Source organism: Cygnus atratus, chromosome 8 (genome assembly GCF_013377495.2).
Source record: "Cygnus atratus isolate AKBS03 ecotype Queensland, Australia chromosome 8, CAtr_DNAZoo_HiC_assembly, whole genome shotgun sequence".
NCBI classification, from domain to species: Eukaryota; Metazoa; Chordata; class Aves; order Anseriformes; family Anatidae; genus Cygnus; species Cygnus atratus.
Genome location: NC_066369.1, coordinates 20,484,323 through 20,506,764, shown reverse-complemented (window position 1 = coordinate 20,506,764; position 22,442 = coordinate 20,484,323). Strand labels below are relative to the sequence as shown.

At 37.6% G+C, this 22,442-nt stretch overlaps 2 protein-coding genes across 16 annotated transcripts in view; one reads left to right on the top strand and one right to left on the bottom strand.

The window, feature by feature from the left end:
- Positions 1-8,742, bottom strand: part of USP33 (ubiquitin specific peptidase 33) — a 36,590-nt gene extending 27,848 nt beyond the window's left edge. For 3 of the 11 annotated variants that reach the window (XM_050712222.1, XM_035538189.2, XM_035538193.2), the window contains exons 1-4: positions 8,633-8,742; positions 3,265-3,399; positions 2,194-2,247; positions 37-99 (exon numbers count right to left, since the gene is read on the bottom strand). In XM_050712222.1, the coding sequence (XP_050568179.1) occupies positions 37-99; positions 2,194-2,247; positions 3,265-3,399; positions 8,633-8,647 (267 nt within the window). In that variant the 5' untranslated portion in view covers positions 8,648-8,742. Of the gene's footprint in view, positions 1-36; positions 100-938; positions 1,104-2,193; positions 2,248-3,264; positions 3,403-7,764; positions 7,985-8,227; positions 8,508-8,632 lie in introns of those variants that run through there. The other 8 variants (XM_035538190.2, XM_050712221.1, XM_050712224.1 and 5 more) reach the window with 8 other exon arrangements.
- MIGA1 (mitoguardin 1) overlaps positions 8,674-22,442 on the top strand; it is a 42,314-nt gene continuing 28,545 nt past the window's right edge. For 4 of the 5 annotated variants that reach the window (XR_004777320.2, XM_035538207.2, XM_035538211.2 and 1 more), the window contains exons 1-7: positions 8,674-8,803; positions 9,339-9,512; positions 11,843-12,020; positions 12,572-12,708; positions 14,099-14,225; positions 14,689-14,825; positions 15,502-15,625. Coding sequence is in view for 4 of the 5 variants with exons in the window: in XM_035538207.2 (XP_035394100.1) it covers positions 9,414-9,512; positions 11,843-12,020; positions 12,572-12,708; positions 14,099-14,225; positions 14,689-14,825; positions 15,502-15,625 (802 nt within the window). In the remaining variant the exon portion in view is untranslated. Of the gene's footprint in view, positions 8,804-9,060; positions 9,245-9,338; positions 9,513-11,842; positions 12,021-12,571; positions 12,709-14,098; positions 14,226-14,688; positions 14,826-15,501; positions 15,626-22,442 lie in introns of those variants that run through there. The other variant, XM_035538209.2, reaches the window with a different exon arrangement.

Here is a 22,442-nt window from a genome sequence, read left to right as displayed (position 1 = left end):
GCTTCAAACTGTTGTATTACTAGCAAATATACATACCTGGGAATGGATGGTACTGTGATCCACATGGGATTCACCGCAGCCAACATAAGTACATCTGTTCTGTTGAGCAAGATATGAAGAAACATATAGAATTAAAACGTAGTGTCAAACAGGTTTACAGAATAGGAACATACTGCCAGCCCCTTTTAAATTCACTAATATTTCAAACTTGCAGGTTCCTACACAAACCAAGAGACATGCACAGTAAGTGTTAAATATCACCTAAAGCGAAGTAAGAACGCTGCAAGATTTAACTCAACTCCTTTCACTGTTAGACAGTACACCCGGAATACAGGGGTGTTTGGGGTCTTTTTTTTGATAGTTTTGTTCAGATTCAAGTCTATATATATATATATATATATATATATTTTTTTTTTTTTTTTTACAACTCATGATTTGGTAGAGATTGTGTCAGAAACCATGAAGTTAGTTAAGTGTCTAAAATACCGAATTACAAAAGACCTGAAACATGACACATTTATTCAAAAATGCCTTTATGTCCCTATCTACTATGCCTCTTTATTATAGCATTACTTCACTATTCTTTTTTTTTTTTTACACCTTTAAATAAGGCTTTCCAGCACTATATGGTTAAGAACTTACTATATTTTAATTAAAAGATGCAAAGTAATTGCTGATTTTAATCGTGCTAATTACAAAACATATTTGGCTGAGTTGAGTATGCAATCTTGCAGCTGCCAATCTTCAAGCAATTTTCAGTAATTCCTCATTTGCATGAGCCAAGACAATCCTGTAAGAAGGTACAGCATGTTATCTGTGTAACACTAAGCATGTTAATTTATACAATTAAGTTGCAGCTGGACACATAGTCGATTTTCTATATTAAATAATCACAGATATTGGTTAAGTTACAGATAGTTAACATGCTGGGATCTCACCATGTGCTGGCTGTTTTTCTATGTACAAAAGGTGAAGGCAAGATGCCAATTCATCCAAGAGGAGATGTAGCACAGCATGACACTTTAAGTGTCCTACTGTAATTAGAAAACTCTCCTATGGAAATGTTGTATGAAATTAAGTTTTTCAAAAACAGTCCAAGAGTTCTAAGTGAGAAATAAAAAAAAAACAAAAACAAGCTTTAAGCTCCACAGCACTTCCCCACCTGCCAGGTTCATGCATGCCTCAACACCTTTTCCTACTTGTCTTGTTATTCCCCAAAGAGTTTTTATATTTAATTAAACTTCAAGAAATCTCAGAAAAAGACATTAAACAACAGCTGTTTCCCCCTTATCTTTTATTGATAAAGGGATCAAAATAATCTGATCTCTTCACTGTTACAATAATGCACTTAAAAGGAAACCAACGATGTAGATTTTTGAAAGTACTCATACATACACCTACAAGTTTGCATCTCAGCCTAAAGATCCTCCTGATAGGACTTAAACAGGACTTTATTCTGCCAAGAAATGAAACCAAGCCTATAGAGTAGAATCTCAACCTCTGAAAAGAGCTCTATGTCTGAAAAACTTCAGACATTTTAAAAACTGTATCTGCTGCATACTTCCCTGTTGGTATCATAGATCAATCTGAAGTAATATTTTCAGTTTCTTTTTTTTTTAAATACACTTTTTCTTTGTCGACAGCAAGACTAAGGCAATTTCACATTTAAGAATGAACTGTACACAGGGTAAAGACTACTAAACTCAGAAGTTTGAATAATTTTTCAAAGTTTTTTTTAGTTATTTTGCTTACAAATAAAAAAAGTCAGAGTATATACTATTATACTCTTAAAAAGTCATATTTACTGCTAGATGTTATTATTACAAATTTTAAGGCAGGTCTAGAAAGAGTAGCTTAATTAATTCAGGAATAATACATTATCTTAAAACCTACAGACCTAGGAAAAAGATTAAAAAATTCTTAGAAGCTGTAAAACAAGAACCCTTAACATGCCAGCTTATTATCCAAAAATCTCATTTTAAACACAATATTCTTAAATTACAAGAGAGATGTACCCGATAGAAGGTAAAACATTTTAGAAATAAAAAAATGCATGAGAGGTTTTATTTCAAATTAATTGTAAGTTATTATTTAAAAAGAACTTCATTATAGTTGTTTCTTTCAACAACAACTAAATTACTACCAACTTTTATTTGCAGTTTACTAGAACAGGACTTCAGCTGAGCAACTTACCTCTAAGCATGCCCAAAGGTTGGGTCCTCTAACTTTACAGTCCTGACAAGTGCCCTGTTAAATTAAATGCACAGGCAAAGGATTATTTCATTTACCCTCATCAGTAAACCACAACCTCAAGACAAAATGAGAAAACATATTGTAAAAAACAACTATCAATTGAAAAATTTAAGACAAAAATGAATCTGCTAATACTAACTCAATTTTTGTTTCATTTCACCTGATTTTAAGCTTTGTGTATTTTTTTCTAGTAAAATCTAAGATCTGAGATTCTTAAAAGAAAAAAAATCTTCTAAATAAAGCTATTTTATGTCACATTACCATCAAAAACCTCAGAACTAGTCTTGTCTATCAATCTAACAAAGAGAAATGAAAACGACAGAATTTGTAACAACTGCATGCTCCATACAATCATCACTACCTGCAAAGATTTACAAAAGATGCAACACTAGAGGAATGCTATTCCCCTCAGCAGCAAATCAACTGCTGCACTTTCAAATAAAGAAATTTAGCACCATGGACAGAAAAAGGTTGACTTTTCATCACATCCCAGCTACTAAAATGGGCTACAAAAATCTTTTGTATCATTTATTAATACTAGATGGAAACCTAGAGTTCGGATAAGGTCAGGTTCTCAACCTGTGACTCCTCCATCAGAAAGTGAATCCAACAAAAACTTAAGCATAAATTTCTTTTTTACAGCTTCCACTTGAAGTCCAGTCACAGTATATCACTTTCACGTTCTAATCAAATAACGGCCAAAATGACAGTGTCTGAAAATAAAGTTCTGCTTAGTGTTATGCTATCTCTTTTAAGTGATATTAAAACATTTGTTTTGGAAAACACTGCTGGGAAAGGTACTCTTAAGCATTAAGCATGGCAAAAGAGTCTTTCAGCTTTAAAGCCCGTAGTTCTTCCAATACTTTGTTTAAATATTTCTACTGCAGTGCAGAAAGTTTTATCCTACGTTCAACACCTCAGCACATCTTCTGCATAGCGATACATGACAAAGTATGCAGCTAAAGTAAGCGATCACAATTAATTAGTTAGAAGGAAGGAGCTACAACTTACATGAGATTTCTGTATCAATTCCTCTTTTGTTATCTCACCCACTGACTCCAAGTGGGGGCAGTTGCTGCTGAGTGATGACATTTCAGAAGCTGTATTTTCTGAGATCCTGCAGCTGGAATTTCCAAGACCAGGAAGCTGCTTTTCAACAGAAGTAAGAATAAGTAAAATCCTATTCCTTGCAGTAGGCAGCAAAAGTACATATCCAATATGCAAAATATACATAGCCTTTACAAGGATGTGTCATTTTTAAGTAAGTTAAAATAAATACCTTATTAAGAGTAAGGGAATCCAATAGTTTAAATTAAATACAGCTGAGCTCTAAAATGCATTCCTCTATTTTCTGACTTTTAGGGCATAAACCAACAGAATCCTGAATGGATCAAAGCCAGTTGGACTGAATTATTTACCTTCCTGGTCTCTGCCATGGCACCCAAAAGTAAAAAATAAAACAATTTTTAAAAAATCGTTTTTAAACTCTACCCAGAACTGGTGGTGGCTTGGCCTGTACATTCTGGAAAGGGTCATTACGCAACACTGGTGAAACGTGCTGAAGCCATGTGATCTGCTTGCCACGGGAGAAGGAAACCTTATCTTGGTTTTATTTATTTACAAAAAATCATTCTAGATACCAGCACATTATATATCAAAAGCAAACAAACTTGTAACTCCCATGTAGTACTGACGACTCAGCAAGTTTCTCTCATTTGAGTTCTCTCTGTCCATCCAGGGTTTCTGATGTGGACACAGACTTATTAGAAACAAGGAATGCTAAATCCAATCTCTTTGTGATTATTATTTTGACAGCTGCACGGATAGAGTTGATGTTTTACAAAAGCAAAATAAGAAAACTGAACTTGGTAACGTTACTTTCACATCGGTACTCCAATTGACTCTCACTCCAGTTTTGTCGCTGAAGGATTACTACTGAGGCATCAATTTCTTAAACCCAAGAAGTCTTAAACTTTCTTTGCCCACTTACTTACCTAGCCAATCTAGCTTTCCTTTATCAAGACATGCAACTAAATTTCCAGCCTAACTCAATGATACACTTTCCCTGATCTGTTTGCAGCCTTTGGCACTGTTACCAACATCTCTTTCCACTTCTCTCATTTGCTCTAGCAGCTTTAGGCCCATTCCTTCAGCTACCCAATGGGTCACACAGCATCAGCAATCTGTGTTGAATATTAAGTAACTTGGGGCTTTGGCACAAAACCTTGCCTAGTAGGCATCTCCTACATGCTGCCTAGTAAACTTCCAGGTTTTTTTTTTAATCTTTGACCTGGTCTTTATTTCTATTGTCTTGCAATAAGAACCCTCTGTCAAGAGTCATTTCAGTTTCCTTTGACTATCAGAGATTTTTTTAAATGTGTGCACGTGTATGCAAACGCACATGTGTGTACACCTTTTTAATGTGTGCACGTGTATAAAATTGGTATTACATATTATTCCTATAAAAATAGGATATAACATTACTGTATAAAAATGTATTGTACATATGTATAAACATGCATATATGTACATATTAAATATATTTTATAGATATACAATTAATATATATGTAACATACTCAAGTATGCATGTATATCTTTCAGTCTTTTTATATGTCACGTTAAGAGCTTTACAATAAAATACTTGAGATCTCAGCTCACAGGGCTAGAAATACAACAGGAAAGTAATAACTTGGGATTTTTTCATGATGAGGTCTAAATCCTCTTTCCTGGAACAACAAAAGGACTTTTAAAAAGCATTAGTCTTGAATATAAGCTGCAGCTGGAGAAATATTTCCTCAGTTCAGTGTCTATTTGCAGTATTGCTGAAAGACTTCATATACAAAACCAATAGTTTTTCAGGCAAAAACTCTTAAACTTTCTGTCATATTGGAAATTCTGGTTTGAACTGTAAAGTTCCTTTCCAGGCCAGAAACAAATGCGCATTTCGTCTCGCACATTTTGCGATATCTGTAAAATATTAAAACGGAAAAGTGAGTTTTGATTAAAGCCCTATCTTAAAAGATCTCAGTGTGATTAACGCTGATTTAACACTGATGCTTTAGAAAGACTGGTATAATGGCTTAGGAAAGCTTTAAGCTTAATTACTTTATGGAAATAAATTTCTGAATGAATTATCCCAAGTAATATAAAACAATGAACGAAAGATAAACTTTACCACATACTACCAGATTTTTAAATGCTATTTCTCACAACTGGAACTGCAAAACCAACACAAACAAACAAATTCATGAGTTCTGCTCACTCCAGATTGCTTCTTGGTGCAGTCTGCATCTGCACCCCTCTTCTAATAATAATCATCCGAAAGACCAAAGCACATTGACACACATGTCCCTATGGACACGTTTCCCATTGCTGTCCATGTGGAGAGCATCCCTAGCAGAACTCTAGTGCATGTTACAGCTTCTGTATGACATTATATGGGCACAGCAGAATGAATGGGCTTTCAGCTTCTGCTGTCAAACTTCTTCCACCCGCACCTGCCTTCCATGCTGTAGCAACTGCATAAGGCACTGTAGAGAAAGAGCCTTGGTAGTTTAACATACCTAGGCTGCTGTAACCTATGTTGTAAAGTTTTCCACTGAAATCTTAAACTGTACAAGCGAATTCCAAACCAGGATTCACCCTTCATCTCTCAAAGCACTAGCAATCCCTGGGCAGCCCCTCCCTCACTCGCTGCCCTCCCTCTATTTCACCACTTCTTAATTCATCCGAAGATTACCTATTTCCCTCTAACTAACGCATCTCATCACACCTGCTTTTCCACAAATTCTGCATTGCTTTGACCTCATTTGAAAGTTGCTTCTTCACATAAGAAGCAATAAACTTATCAAATACTTTCCATACATTTGGGAAGGAACTTTGAAGTCTGTTCCTAGGTCTCCATCATTCCATTGAAAGGTTTGTTTCAGTCCACCTCTTCTCAGTCCATCATACAGTATCACACTGCATCATTCCATGAATTGAATCATTTAATGTTCAAAAGAATGAGGTTTTTGTTTACCACATGCAGCGTGAGACATACAAAAAATATATCTTCCCCCCCTTCATACTTTGCATTCACTATGAAAAAATTGGGTCATGTGAGCCACAAGAGAAGTATGCACAATATATTAAAGCACCACAACCAGCGCACTGTTCATTATGCATCAGACTTCCACACCATCATAAGACGTGTGTGATGCCTATCACAAAAGGCCCATCGTACACACAAAAATATCCCAATCACTAAGAGTTTAAGTAACCTTGAAAGCTTTTCATAGGCTCATGCTGGGAGCTTAATATTTCCTCAACAAACACAGCAGATTTTAAATTCTCTCAAAAATTTTTGGCATTGAAGCTGAAGTTAATGTTTCCATCAACCTAATCATAGAAGTCAACATTTCAACAGACGTTGAAATAAACAAATATATATCTGTATTCCGCTGATGTCCCTAAATAAGGAGGCATTTTATCAGATCATTTTACAGGGTTGCTCCCACACACCTGAATACTTGCCCAATGAACAGGCCTAAATGAACTACTTAGAGATCAAAAAATAATTATAAAAAACTAAACTTATATAAAACTCCAGTTAAATACAATGCAAATTCTAACCTTTGTAAATACAAAACTAGAATTCAATTACGGACCATTGGTGGAAGATTTTGAGAATAAAGCAGCTATTCTGAAGACAACAGTTGCCTGAAGCAGTAATTGTATCTTCATTATAGGCTTTTATTATTTTGACTGTACAGCTCTGAATAACAGCATATGTAACCAGTGAGCACTAAGCTCAGCGTTCTCATTTGCATTCACAATTATTTTGCAAGTGGTGCACTGAAACAATCACATTTATTTTCTTTCTCAACAACAATAAAAAAGAATGACATAGAACTTTGTACTTGAATGTTTAATTACTTAAAATCGTAAAGAGCTTTGGAGCTTCCAGTAATTAATTACCATAGTTATCATATAGATATCCTTCACACTTCAGAAAAAACAGCAGAGTCCACTGCAAACTACACACATCCAGTGAAGTTACTGCTTTTGATGTATGCATTCAAATTATTAAGGTACATGCTTTTCTATCTACTTTCTAAAGAATTCTTTGCCAATATCACTTCACAATAACTGTCTGTGAATCAATTTCTTATTTACCATTACCAAACTTGAGAACAGTCCTTCTGTGCCAAGATATCCGATCAAAGGGAAGATTAACCTGAGCTTCACACACCAAGTTCCTTTATACTCTATTACCCAGTGAGTGTTTTCTACTTCGTCCTTGTATTTAGGCAACAAGAACTATCCACCCAAGCAAGAAGCAATGTTATTAAGTCACTTCCATTAGATTTTCCCCCTCTTATTAAGTACTGCTTCCTAAGCAGACCTTAGGAAAATGCTTGAGTCGAGAGCCTGTCCGCTTACAGGGTCAGACAGCTTTTATTTTATATTGCCTCTAGGGCACAGCGACTGACTGTTCACTTCTTCCTTCCACAGCACTACGTCTGACCTTGTAACCCATCAGGTGTCCTTTACGCATCTAAGGAGACTTCCTTAGCCCAGGCCTGCAGTCAGGAAGGAGAAGCCCACGGCGATTTTCCCCTGGACGTCACACCAGGCTTCTTCCCCCTGATCCATCCCTTGGCCGCGACGATCGATCCGCGCAGACAGCCTCACGGCAGTGCCAGCAATTCGCAGAGAAACCAGGGCCCCTGGGAACCTCCTCCTACCTACAGTGCCACGGCCGCCACTTCAGAAGACGTTCCCGGAGCTGGACTCGACCCTTCCCTTAGGGCCGGGCAGGTCACGGCCACAGCCCCCAACCCACACAGCCCCCAACCCACAGCCCACGGCCCCGCCCCAGCCGCACCGAGCCCCCCGGGACTTTGCGACCGGCCACCACCCTTCCGTCGTGTCCCCCTCCCCCCCCCAGCCGCCTTTTTCCCCCTTCTCCTTCCCCTCCTCCTCCTCACCTGCAGGACGCGGCCGTGCTCGGAGCCCGCAGCTCAGCCGGGCCGCGCCGAGCCCTGCGGCTCACGCTGAGGGCAGAACGGAGCCCAGCCCAGGAGGACAGCACGGGGACCGCTTCCCTCCCGCCCGGAAGCCCCGGCGGAGAACGGGCGCAGCCAACCCGCGGCGCCACCCCTCCCTCTTTCTCCCCTCACCGGCCGGACGCCCACCGGCCGCGGCTGCGGCACCCCCAGCCGCGCCCCGCACAAAGATGGCCGCGCGGGGCCTCCGCGCCGCTCACGTGAGCGCCGCCCCACACCAAGATGGCGGTCGCAGAGTCTCGCCCCGCCTTGCCCGGCCGCCTGCCGCGGGGGTTGCCCCACGGGAAGATGGTGGCCGCAGGCTGCTGACGGAGCGGCGTGCCTCACCTCGCCTCGCCTCATCGGGCAGCAGCCGCCACCTCCTGGCACCCTGCAGCGGCTCCTCGCTGGCCCGGAAGCGGATCCTCGCCTGTCTCCTAGCGGCAGCCGGGGCGGGGAGGGAGCCGCCCATGAGGGGCCGTGCCTGCTGCCCGAGGTGCCCGCCCCGGTGCCCGGCAGGTAACGGCGGGTGGCGGGGGCAGCTAACGGGGGGCGGCGGGGCGTGGGATCCGGTCCCCGGGCGAGCCGAGCCGAGGCTGCCTCAGCCCCAGGGGTGCGGGAGCTCGGGCAGCCCTGGTCCTCGGTCCTCGGTCCCCGACCCGGGGGAGCTCGGCACGGAGCTCCGGGAGGAGGCTGCGGCGGGGCGCGGTCCGCTGCCCCTGTGAGGCCGGGCCCCGGTTGAAGGTTTAATCTCAGAGTTGTTTTGTGTGTGATTTATCGGATGTGAGAAGTGAGCTGTCAGCTAGCGAAGGCAGACCGAGTGCTCTGTAGATCCGTTAGACACACGCGGGTCTTCACACAGGGCAGTTGGAATGAGTGAGGCCTAAGCTGAGCCAGCACTTTTGCTGTCTTCTCATTAAGCGCAAATCTCATCTCCGGTCACAAACATCAATCAAACAGGTCATCTACCTGTTACGTAAAGGTTTCAAGCCTGTAGAAGAAAGCCATCTTTGTATTGTATTACATAATTGAGTATGTATCCTTCATTTGACAGCCCATTCCAGAGGCCATATGGGACTCATGTTTTCAAGATAGTTCCGCTGAATGAGGTTATGGGAGAGAAGGAGCCATGTCAGAAGAAGCTGTTACTGAGGCACGGTTTTCTCTGAAGACGGTAGCTTTTCGGGCATTTCATCTTCCCCTTTCCTGGTATTATTCTTTTATACAGGTAATATATATGTTATCTGAATATTGCAACTTGTGATATACTTTTAAAGTTTAATTGTAATGTTTTTTTTTTGTTGTTGTTGTTGTTGTTTTTTTTTCCAGAGCTTAATATGAACTAAATTTGTAAGGAATGTCTTGATTTTTTATTTAGAGCTGCAAGCTAAAAGTGTTTCTCTTTGTGTTGATAGTTCATTATCATATGTCAACATCCTATGTTGATTTATTTTGTTGATATTATAGATTAGTTTTCACTATATAAATAGCAATGTGGATAGCAGTCAAATCTGGCTGAAGAGTATGTTATTACTTGTCAGGCTGGAAAGCTGTACGTATTGTGATGCTGACACTCCCTGTCTGCAGGGAATTGCAAGATTCTTCCCTAGAGCACTGTCATGACAAAGGCGGGGAAGAGTTGCTGTAATTGTGTTGCCTGTAACTACATGAGTGATAAGTGATTGAGCTAAATATGTCTGAATTACTTCAGAAAACACTAAGGCTGCGGTCATGTGTCTCAGATAATAAATTTCTTGAACAGTGAACCAGATTCTGTTTCAGTAATACACAGGACAGGGGGAGTTTCTACTTGGCTATACAAAACGTGGCTCAAAACTGCTTTTTTTTTTTTTCCCCCTCCCTATTCTGCATATGGCAAATTATTGACAAGGATAACAAGAAAAAAAATGTTTGCAGTTAGCAATGTTGATAAGGTTTTTTCAAAGTTATATATAAACAGTTACTAATAAAGCTTTGCTTTGAAAACTCATATCCTTTATACAACTGTATTTTATCTTTATTGAATTAGTTGTTTATAAATGGAAGCAAATGTCTTTTTCAAATTTGCATATAAAGACTTTTCAAAGTGTTAATGTGTTTGAAACCAGAATGAGATATTCTTAGGTGCATCAGTTTATTTTCACATTTTTTCTGTTTACAATACTTTAAAAGTCTCACTGCAAGATAAAGGATTTGTTTTTAATGTTGCAGCATGTTGATATGCTTGTTAAATAGTGTGTGCAACTATTAACTTTCTTCTTCTTAGAGGTTTTAATTTTTCTTTACTTATGATCATACTTGTAGGCATAGACAAATTTCTAAAAAATCTTAGTTTTTTTTTTTGAACCTTACAGAATTTAATGCGAGAGCTAAATTTTCAATTTTAGTTATTTGATTGTTACTCTTTTCTGTTAAATCCAGTAGTCGCCTGCAAATACACGTTTGTGCTGTTTCAGGGATTTACTTTAGCTTGCAGAATATACTGCTAGGTTCTTGGCCTCAGTCAAGATGCAGTACCTTTAAGTTCTTTATCTTAGAGTTCTCAAGTCAAAGGTATCTGACTAGTTGATAGCAAACTCAGTGAAGCTATCAAAGAAACTTTTAATGCTTCTTGAAATTGCACAACTCTACTGATAGCACTAACCAACTGCACAGCAACCATGGCCTGCCAGAGTGCAGTGATACTCTGGCCAGTTCCTTTCTCATATGAGGAGGCGTTACAGAAACACTGTATTACTGTATTGGCCTCAGGGGCTGCAGATCTTTTTTTTTTTTTTTTTTTTTTTTCCCCCCCAGAAGTCATGCCTTCTCAAGTAGCATAGATTTCCTAAAGATTCTTTCGATGTGGGCAGTATTTTCTAGTTAAGTGGATCTTTTCTTTTATTCCTTTTAGAGTCTGGTCACTTTGAACTTTCAAAGCTTTGTTAGTGGGTTTAATTCCAGTTGCCTGAATATGTGGTTCTTATTTGCTAAATTTAAACATATAAATCTACAAATTATTTGTGTTCAAAATAATCATAAAAATAAACAAAAACCATTTTAGGCAAATTTGTTTAAGTAAATGATCTACCCAGATTGAAACAGTGCATATGTTAGCTTTTGCATCCTCCATTCTTTCACAGTGCAAGAAAACAGTCTAGCTGTGAAGGCTGAGTTTCTTTTTTTTTCAGTCTGTTAAAGAACTAATTGAAGCCCTGCATTGTCCTGGCATTAAAAAGAAAGAAAAAAGAAGTGTGAAAGTTATTTTTTTAGAACCCCATAGTTCATGGTTTTTCAATATGTCTTATAGTTCTTGGTGTTGGAGTATGACTCTCAGTGCAGCCACTGATGTTGTCCCACTAACCCCTTTGTAAGCTTTCTCACCTGGCCGTCACAAACTTTGAGAAGCTATTAGTCTAAGTCCTTAATTAGATTTGATTTATTTCTCAAGCTATGTGAGAGGTGAATCTCTTAGGTCCTTCCTTCAGACTGTGCTGAAGATGCCAAAAGGAGGATAAGTGGAAAGGTGAAAGTTAAGGAGCGTATATCTCCAATGAAGTCACGCTCTTGTATTTTCAGATTAAACTTTCCCCTGGGTTAAAGAAGTTGTTCACAGTCACAGCAGTGAGTGCAATATCTGTTATTTTTCTGGCCCACCATTTTAAAAGAAGACGTGGAAGAAAAAACAAGCAAGTGTCACAATGGGAACCAGGCCATCTACTATTAGAATGTACCAAAGCAGCTGCATCAGAAAAAGGTATGTGAAGGAACCCCAAAGTTTTTTTGGTTTGTCTGTCTTGAAGGGGAAGCAAGGGGATGTGAGGGTGTGTGTGTATTTAACAGTATACAATAGTAAAATAAATCATTTTCCTTTAATGCTGATCAGGTTTTAATTGTTAAAGTAGAAATTGTGCAAAGTAGGGAAAAGTTACAGTATTTTATAATTTAGCTGGTCTTCTTAAAGCTAATGTTTTAACTGTGCATTTGGACTAAAAATCTTTTTATCAGCAGTGTATTAACAATTGGGTTTGCAGTTCTTGTGGATGTATCACCACAAAACTGAGAAAAGGAAATTTAAACTTTATAGGATGGGAAAATAATAGTGCTTAATACGCATACTTATTGTATGGGTATCGACCATTCTAATTCATAATTTCTGATGTGGAAGTGTAAATGAAAGAATAATTGTTGTTTGCTTCCAATCTGGATTTTACTGAAAAGATTAGACACGGTTCTTGCTAGTTCTTGTTAACACAAGATATAATGTTTTCAGTTTTGTAGAATCTTTAAAATGAGTGTATCTGTTAGGTTCAAGTTGTTCCAGTAGCCGACAAAACTTGACTCTTTCTCTGAGCTCTGCCAAGGAAAAAGGATCACAGTCTTGTATCTATGCAAATGGAGGACTTTTCAGTAAATACTCTGGCTCAGTTCAGAGTCTGGTCTCGGTAAGTGATTTAAGGCTTTTCAGTGTATGTTAACTTGCCTTGGATGTGCACCTAATGGTTTCACTGACCTGAAACAACTTTCCTGAATAAGCTACACAGCCTCAGAAGGCTAGAGATACTGACTGCACAGAAGATGACCTGTATGTGGAGAAGGCTATTGTACTTTCTACATACAAAAAATATTTTTTGTTGTTCTTACCGATTCTGTGTCTACTGCCTCTGACTCTTCCTGTCTTATGTCTAACTTCATAAGGATGCAGATGTGTGCAGTGGAATGAGCCAAATCTATACAATTTAGTGCTGCTGAAAGCAGGATTCCCCTTGTATCCTGCACTCAGTTATGCGTTCCTGGCCTCTATATATACTGCTCTGGTGCATTTTTAGACCATTTAGTGAGTCACCTTACTGACTTGGCAGGAAAATCACTTAAAAATTGATGATTTCTTATCATCTTAGGTTAGTGAGTTGCATTCAATCTCTGAACACTAGAATTGACACAAGGGTAAAAGCAAAACCTCAGTGGAGAAGAGGTAGCAAGACCTTTCCTATCTGATCAGCTGCTCCTAGACTTGCAATCTGGAGCAACATGGCTTAATTCAGAGAGGGTAGAAAGAAGAAAAGAGTTAAGCTCCACTGATCCTCTGGTCAGAGTACTGAAATAAATGAACATTCCTTCTGCTCCACTGATACATGCAGATGCTATAATGTGGGTCCTTTAGGCTGCATGTGATCTCTGTTTTGGTGATCAGCACCTCTACTTAGAAACTATTTACAGGATGAGAAGTTTAATGCAACATAATTTCTTTAATGTTTTGCCTAGGAAATGGGTTGTTTTTAAGGATTAACAATCATGTTTACACATGCTTCTCACCTAAAAGCTGAAGCCTCTTCTTTCAGTTATCCTCAACTAGGAGGAGGGAAGTGGCCATATATTGTTTTATATGTCTTGGCGGGCTTAAAACAGTCTGGACATCTTTGTATGTTTCTGTACATCTATGTCTGCTTCCCTTACTTTCAGAGAGGCACCTGCAGGTCATATAACAGACCCTGTTTACATCAGTCTACACAACAAGTTTCATTTTTAAAACTTTTATCATAATCTGCAGTCAAATGTTACTTGGAAAACAATATTGAAAATCACTAATTACTTTCTTATTTTAAGAAAGGAGCAGTAACGGCTTTCAAAATATTGGCAAACAACACCCTAGCATTAATAACAAAGGAAACAATACATTATGCTTAATCTGAAAATGATTGTGCTTTTTCTAAAGTCTTTTAAATGGTAATTTGTAGGTAAGACTAGATAGATAACTTGGACCATAATGTACACTGAAGGAATGTAGTTTTAAGGGTACTCTGTATAACACTTCAAAATGTATTTATTTTTTAGGTTCAGAGTGCCACCTCTTGTCACAGTTGTGCTTGTGCCAATTCTAACTCCTGGGATAAAGCAGACGAAGACGATATTAAACTTGTCAATATTCCAGTGACCACACCTGAAAATTTGTATTTGATGGGTAGGTTATGATAAGAACATTCAATATCTAATAGCAATGAAAGTAAATTTCTTGGTTTTATGGCAAAGTGACGCTTGTGCGATACTGTGGTATTTTTTCTACAGTGTCTTGTGAGCATGTGTCCAAGAACACTTCCATAAAATATTGAAAGCTTGCTTAATCTAGTGTTAGGTTTTGAAAAATATATAGTTGTGATCCCTGTATTTGTAGTAGTAAGCTATAGAATTGTTTTTAGAAATAAATAGGAAAAAATACTACTGTACTTGTTGCTTTGTGGATTTCCTTATCTTAAAAAGGCAGATATCATCTGTTTTTGTTTTTCTTTTTAGACTGGGAATTGCTATTTTTAAAAATTACAATTCTGCTGTAATTATACATGTTATCTACATAGTTTTCTGTGAGCCTAAAATACATATGGAAGCTGTGTGTTTGATTGAGTGAAGGTTTTTCTGATCTACCGTAGGTATGGAGCTTTTTGAAGAAGCACTACGTCGATGGGAGCAGGCACTAACTTTCCGTAACAGGCAAGTTGAAGATGAAGCAAGTTGTAGTTCCATCAAGCTGGGAGCAGGGGATGCAATTGCTGAAGAAAGTGTAGAAGTGAGTATATTTAACCTACTGATGCTGCTCTGAAAATTCACTACATTTTGTTAAAGTAATATTTTAAACTTCTACAGTGCATTTAAAGAACTTTTTTGTTGTTGTTAGTTAGTTTGGGTGTGACTTTCTGTCAATTGCAGCTGCATCAGTGTTTACATCTGGATGGTATTACTGTTACAAAGCTACCAAGCATTTCTCTAACCAGTTCTCTGCACAAAATCCCTTGGGTCATGCCTTCCTTTTACAGCTGTGAGAGAATATCTGCTTAGATGCAGGTCTTGGGAAAGATGATAAGTTTATGAGTATTCACAAATAATGTGCTTGAACTCTATTTGTATCCCTTTGTTCTCATGAACTAAATGATGAAATATTTTGAGATAAACATACACCTGCACAACTTTCATTGTTTCTAGTGCAGTAAACATCACACATAATTTTAAAGTATTTTTAAGTTTAGTTTAATAAGTTTTTATTATGTTAAATAAAATGTATATGTTTAGAAAGGTGCGTGTATTCTGGATGTTGAAGTGTTCATCTGACAGGGTCTTTGTGGTGTTTGTTGGAAATTAATGCGGCACAATGAGCCCTTTGAAGGCTTAATAAGATTTGTTTGTAAAACTCTAAGAATATAGACTGTAAACAAATAGCAAATATTCTAATGTCATTCTTCTTGCAGGATATCATCAGTGCTGAATTCATTCATAAGCTTGAATCCCTGCTTCAGCGAGCTTATCGTCTTCAGGAGGAGTTTGAGGCCACCCTTGGGACCTCAGATCCTGCTTCTCTAGCTAATGATATTGGTGAGTACTACTATTTTACATTTTTATTACTTGTAATAGCGCCCCTTGTGGAGGGAGTTCATGGAAATATCCACTGAGCAGTTTCATTTTTTTACACTGTTACGTGAAGTTTGATGTAGTATTTGTATTTTAACTAAGAAGGGACTGAGAGGATTTTTTTTTCTCATGTGGACTGTCAGTATATATCAGAATTTCCAGAATTCTTCTCAACTTCCTAAAGTTTATCTTGACTCAAGTATTTAAATATTTATTTACTAAGAACATATGTCCATGCTATAAAAGGGAGTAATATTAGAGAATTTAAAAAGAAGGCTTCATATGTCTGTTCAAATTTTCAAATCTAATACTACTGCACCCTTTCATAATTCCATATTAAGCATCTGATCTCAAATAACTGTCAGACTTTAAAGGCAGAGCATGTTCTGCAATTAGTTTCTAGTCTTGTTTGTTAGGCTTCAGCTTGGCTGGCACAAGGTGGCAGTACTCTCATCTGTTAGCCCTCGTGTTGTCCTGCAACTTCTAAATACAGCTCTGAGTACGGTGGGAATTAAATTTAGGTCAAAACTAGCTTTCTGACATGTCTGTGTACACCTGCCAACTTAATTCTTAAAGTAGAAAAATGTTTGGTTGTTTTAATTTTAGTGTCTGAAACCATAAGCCCTAAATAAAGTTGCAGTGTATATCCATTATTTGTAGCTTATTTGTAGTTTCTGTCTTCAGGCAAAATTAATAAAATGGTATTCAAAGGTCTCTGTGTTTAGTTATTGATTTATTTTTATTTTTGTTTCCCTGGAAGTATTTTAAATTGATATTTTATTTTTTTTAGATGTGATAATTTGATTCTTGTTTAGCAAGAATGTTCTGAAAATTGAGTTCTCTTTAAATATTACTTGTAGAAATCATTTGTGATCTGTTGAGTAGATGCTGACAGTTACTTTGTTATGAATTGTATTTGTGCTGTCCCAGTTGTGCGGGGAAAACAAATAAATAGCTAGTTTAGTGAGCAGTGCTTCACTGATCAGGATTTGGGGCTTTTTCATCATCTTGAATTCATGTCTTGAACAGTAAGTAGTATATTAGGGAATGCATCACTTTTTTCAGAATATTTTGGAACATAAACAGACAACCATCATCTCAAACATGGTGGCACTTGATTTAATACAGAGGATGGTTTTGTTCAGTATTTGTTTGATACAGAAACATTTATTCACTCACAGTTTCTTAGGTAATTTATGTTCCTGTAGGATATAACTACTAGGTATAATGTGTGAATGTTTGAAGTAGGATATTTTTGAGATCACCACTTTTTTCGTAACTTTTTAGAGGAGAAACAGAAAAGTATGTTTGGGAGAATCCTAGAGGCTCTATTATGGCTTTAGTTTTCCTTTTCTTTGTGTTTGGTAACCTAGCAAAAGAAAATGAAAGGTGCTCTCATCAGACTTTCCTGTATTCCATGAAATGTATACGTTAATATATATTAATACTCATTTTATTTTACTTATGTTTAAAGCTTTGTATTACTCTTTTAGGAAGTGTACTAATTGTTGATCGCTTTTTTCTGACTTCCTTTTTGAGTGTGTGTGTGTATGCACGTGCATGAATGTGCAAACAACAACAGGAACGGAAGGTTCAAGAGCCACCATAACAAGCAGGTCCAAGAAAATTATGAAATGCCAGTGGCCAAAAGAAAGAAAGATGGTACAGTGTTCTTTACAAAGAATATTATACTGCAGAATGCAAATGGCAGTTCTCAACAGGAACAGAATTGAAGGTGTCTCTGCTCTGTATTTAAAATGAGGCAAGAATGCATATACATCTTTGACGCTGATAAGAATGTGTATCATTTGTGGTGTAAGAGGCAGCATGTGCTACATCAGGATTGGTAGTCCTGGACAATTCATATCTGAAAATTCTGAAAGAAGATGGGTAAAGGAATCACCCTAATCTATCACTTAGTCTTCGCTAGTCTTAAAAAGTGAAAAATGTTTCAAATGATTGGGAAATTGCCAATTGAGTTACAAATTTTTTTTAAAAGTGCAAATCATGAATTAAGTGTCATGCCTGTAAAATAATGCTGTTGCTAATTCATAGTTCTGTTACCCCAGCTGATAAGCTAAAAGCCGTAATTAGTGTCAGTTGGTATGTTTTTTTTTGGAACTAGTTTTTCTTGGACTGTCGGTTTTCTGAGAGATCTGCAATTTTGAGAATTGATATACCATACATTAGATGATAAAACTAGCTCACTGACTTGAACGCTTATTGATGCTCTGCCCACTGTTAAGGGAAATGTTCCTAGAAAAGTGTTTTAGGGGTGATTTGCAGTCAAACACTAATTTTATCAGCTATGTAGCCAATAAAATTGTTCATAGGGCTTGAAGCTGATTAGTAATGATCATTTGGGGCATTAAAAGAATTGGATAGTGAAAAGTAAGGGTAGGTAATCTTGATTTGAATTATTTCTTTTAAATGATTGCAATTGCATTTGAATACAGGCAACTTTTTGTACATAGAGATGGGAGATTTAAATATAATAAAGAAGCATTCTTGGAATCCCTTAGGATAGTTATTCATCACAGTCAATATATGTTCTCAGTACAGTGCAGTAGAAAAAGAACCACATTGCTAATCTTTGGCTATGTGAAAAGGACAGTATCAGGATATTTCCAGAAGTATGATCTTGGTTTTTATGGTTTTAGAATACAGTGTCCAGTAATGTTGTCTCTGTTTCAGAAGGTATGGAAATATTAGCTCAAAACAAGCCAGAAAAATGATCCATGCTTTGGAAGAACAAACTAATACGCAGCTTAAGTTGCATACGTCCAGCTCTTTATTGAAGAAGGTACTGAGAGGTGACTTACTTGTTCTGAATAGCTACTTACACATGGAAAAGTTATATCCTGCTGGGGAATTTTTAGACCTGGTTGTCCAAGTCATAACCAGATCCAGTTTCTGCTTGTTCAACTGAAACAAATTAAGTTCTGAAGTAAGTTTCTCCACAACACGTTTGAGAGTCTAAAACTAGAGTTTTAGATAAAGTTTTCTAGATAAAGTTTTCTATTTTTTTTGTGCTGTTTTGAGGGATATTTTTATTTCCCATTGAGAAAAAGGGTTTGATGTAGGGCTAGATGGTCATTGTAGTCTTTCTGGCATTTAAGCATCTACTATTACCACTACTAATTTTCTTCTTTCATGGGCCTTTGGGTGAACAAGAAAAAGCCTTTGTTCTCCATAATAGGTAATGGTAATCAGAAAAATGCTTTGCTTTGTTTTGTTTTGTTCTCATCCTCGCCTTTCTTCCCTCCCCCCTTCCCCTGCCTAGATGTATTTTGTGGATTTTTCTTCCATTTTCTCCATCTGAAGCACTTGTGATTAACCACAGCGGGAGACAGGGCTCTGACAGTTGGATGGATGCTATCAAGCATTACCAAAAGATTTGCTACAAAATGTCTAACTAGCATTTCTCATTCTGAAACCCTCAATTCTAATGAGCTCTGAATTTGATCAGGAAGGAAACTTTCCAAGGTAAAAATTTCCATTGATTTCTCATCTTCACTTTTCTCTGTAAAATATTTTGCCAAACCTCTGGGGCTCTTGAAACCACTCCTGTCCCTTACTTGGCTGCTCATCCTACATGTTGCTCCTTCCCAACGTTTTTATATGGGATTCTTCCAAAGTCATAATTTTCTCTGTCTAATCAAAGTAAGTTCATAGTGGTGCCGTTGATTTGATATTCTTGTAAAAAATGTGATAAATGGGATTAAAGTTTGTGGTCCTTGCTTTCCTAGCCGGATACTTTGGCAGTACGTGAGCTGTACCAATCTCCCAAGGCCCCGTTTCCTGTGTGGTTCTGCATAGCATCAACACATGACACTGTGGGAGATTGAGGGGGGGTGCTGCAGGCAGGGTCATACTGCTAACGCTTGGCCTACCACAAACTTGCTTTTCTCTTTGTGATCCCATTTACTAGTTGAAGTTGGTTGGCATGATGAATTTGACAACGTGCTTTGAGAAACAGTCTTCTGGAGGAAGTTATTGGTAATGTGTTACGTGGGAGAGTCAGGAATAAGTTACCTGGGATACTGTTAGAATACAATAGCTCATCACTGCAACTAGTCTCTTTCATGATGTGGCTGAAATGCTTCTTCTCTGGCTGCTGTGACAGGTAAAAGATGACTTGTCAGAGTAGGCAATCATCACTTGAAGTGGTTGCATGCTGTAGTCTAATTGCCTTTTGATTCTTTTCGTGTGAATTACTACCTCCAAATGATTCTCTTTCTAAATGTGTGTAAATTATGTATTTTTCTCTTCCCAATATTTCTAAATATTCAACTTTACACCTGTGGGTTCTGTACTGCTGCATAAATCTCTTCTTTCTGTGGGTAGAATTGTGCCTGGTGGTGGTTGTTTTTGTTGTTAATTGCAAATCATCTCTTTCAACTCTGTAATATACTCTTGAGTTATAAATGAATACATCCCTGGAAAAGGTTTACATTTAAAAAAGATAAAGTAATGGAACACAATTATGTTCACTGTGGTTGACTTCTCCACTGGACTTACAATTTCTATGAATTATCATAGGAGCCAGCACGCTAAAATATGATTTCTAAAGCAGAAGTATTTCTGGACATGAAATTAAAATGAATATATAGGGCTAAACTGCTGTTGGTTTTGTGTTGATCTTAGGGCTGTGAAACCTGGGCCTGGGAAGCCTAGAAACAGGCTTTCCTGAGGCAGGCAGGCATAAGCTACACTGAATCAGGAAGAAGGCAATTGGCAGGAAAGTGTGAAACAAAATATTCAGCTTGTTATTTCTGAGTGGTAAACGTGAAGGGGCAGAGGGATAAAGGCTTCCAACACTCTCTGTAGTCTGTTCTTGAAGAAAGTCCTCACTTTTTAGATCTTTTCTAGGAGGCTGAAACGTTAGTTGAACTAACTTAGGAGGAATGCAGAGTTAGGAGAGAAACAATAGCTTTACTTACAAGCAGAACTGCAGGTCAGAGGTTAAAAATCTCATATCTCATATCGTGCTGCTTGTCAGTACTGAATTCTTAATTCTTGAAATTCTTATTTAGATTTCTACTGTAAAAAGGAATGCTGACAATCAAGCTAATGGTGACTTGTATAATGTGGCCCCTAAACTTTTTGATAATATTAAAACCTATGCATTAATTACATTTTTTAAAGGAAAAAAATCGCTATACCATTTACAACAAATAAATTTCTTGAGTTACTGCAGTAAAGATCTCTCACGAAGGTCTGTGTTGTTGGATGGTAAGTACATCTGTTTCTTTTTTTAATTTTCTCCTCACGCTCAGAGATATGCCTGGCATTTAGGAGAGAATGAGCACAGCCTTTAACCTAGTGACAAAACGCTTTGGAGAACTTATTTACATATTAGAAACCTTTTTTCCAGCTACCCTTAAAACAAACTAGCAAAAATCTTTCAATACCTTCATTGCTTATGCAAAGATCATTTTTTATAGAAGTCTGTGTTGATTAAATATATCGTATTTTGCTGCCCAGGGGTGAATATCTAGGGGCTGTATTTTTTTTTCCTTCCTATAAAGCCTTAATGGAAAAAAATATATCGAGAGTATTATGTTTTAGTTTATGTGCAAGAAATATTTCTAATTCTGAGACAGGTACCAATTAGGAGGTGAGCAATTTGTAATAATTCATTTAGTTGTGCTGTCTAGTGGTACATACCATAAATAAAGTTCAAAGTAGTTAAACTTTTTAATCATGGTTTGAACACTTTTACTTGCTTTGTGTTCTCTGAAAATAAATTTACATTAAATGATTTCTTCATTTCTTGGAGAAAAAAACATTTTTTAGTGGTTGAAACAAAAATGGGACATGGGCATTTGAAACTGAAACAAAAGAAAACATTAGGTTTTTCTTTGTATGGAGAAGTCTTCATCCCAAGAAATGTTCTTATAAGGGAAAGAAAACAATATTGCTAAGTCTAAGCAACAGCCCAGAAAAGTTATTCCATTTTTTTTTTTAAAGATTTTGAATATAATTTAGTAATTATAATTTGTGGAAGTTCAGTAACTGTTGAAGCTTGCTGCATTTTCCTGTGAGATCTCCTGTATTGCTGCAAGTCCTCATTTCTGTTGCACAATAGGTATTGAAATGGCAAATATTTGAATTGGATACGATGTCTTAATCTATCAATAATATTTCAGATTTACTCTGAAGACATATTTGTCTGATAGTAATAACACTTCCATTTTGAATAGCATTCAGCAAAATTCTTTGCCAGAAAGCACCTAAAGACAGGACGCTGAGATTGTAAAATGTAAGATTGGTAGTTGGAAGTTCAATTTAAAGCTGTAAACAAATATTTCTGCAAACATTACGTGTACCGAAGGATTGTAATGTTTGGCTCTCTCAGCAACACTCTGTTAATTTTAGCAATATCACGCTAAAAACACAAAATAGTTTTTCATGGACCCACAGTGAAGTTAACAGTACTAAAAAAAGGTTAGAGGTTGATAATCTGTATCTTTATACTGGTATTTGATAACCTGGAGCGTATGCTTGTACTTATCTTAAAAGCTGAAGCTCAGCTGCTGTTTCATTGCATAGTAAAACAGATTAGCTGAAATCTTTTCAGCAGTGGCTCAAGATAATCTTTTTTACCATACACTGAGCCAGCACTGGAGGTCATTTCTTGTATGTTAGCCAGGGGTAACATGGCTGGAAATTTCTGAAAACGCTTCAGTAAAATCAGAAAGTGTCCGTTTCAGACCTGTGTTACCACTTGCCCCCCAGCTATGCTCTCCAGATCAGACCAGGCAGGCTAATTATACAC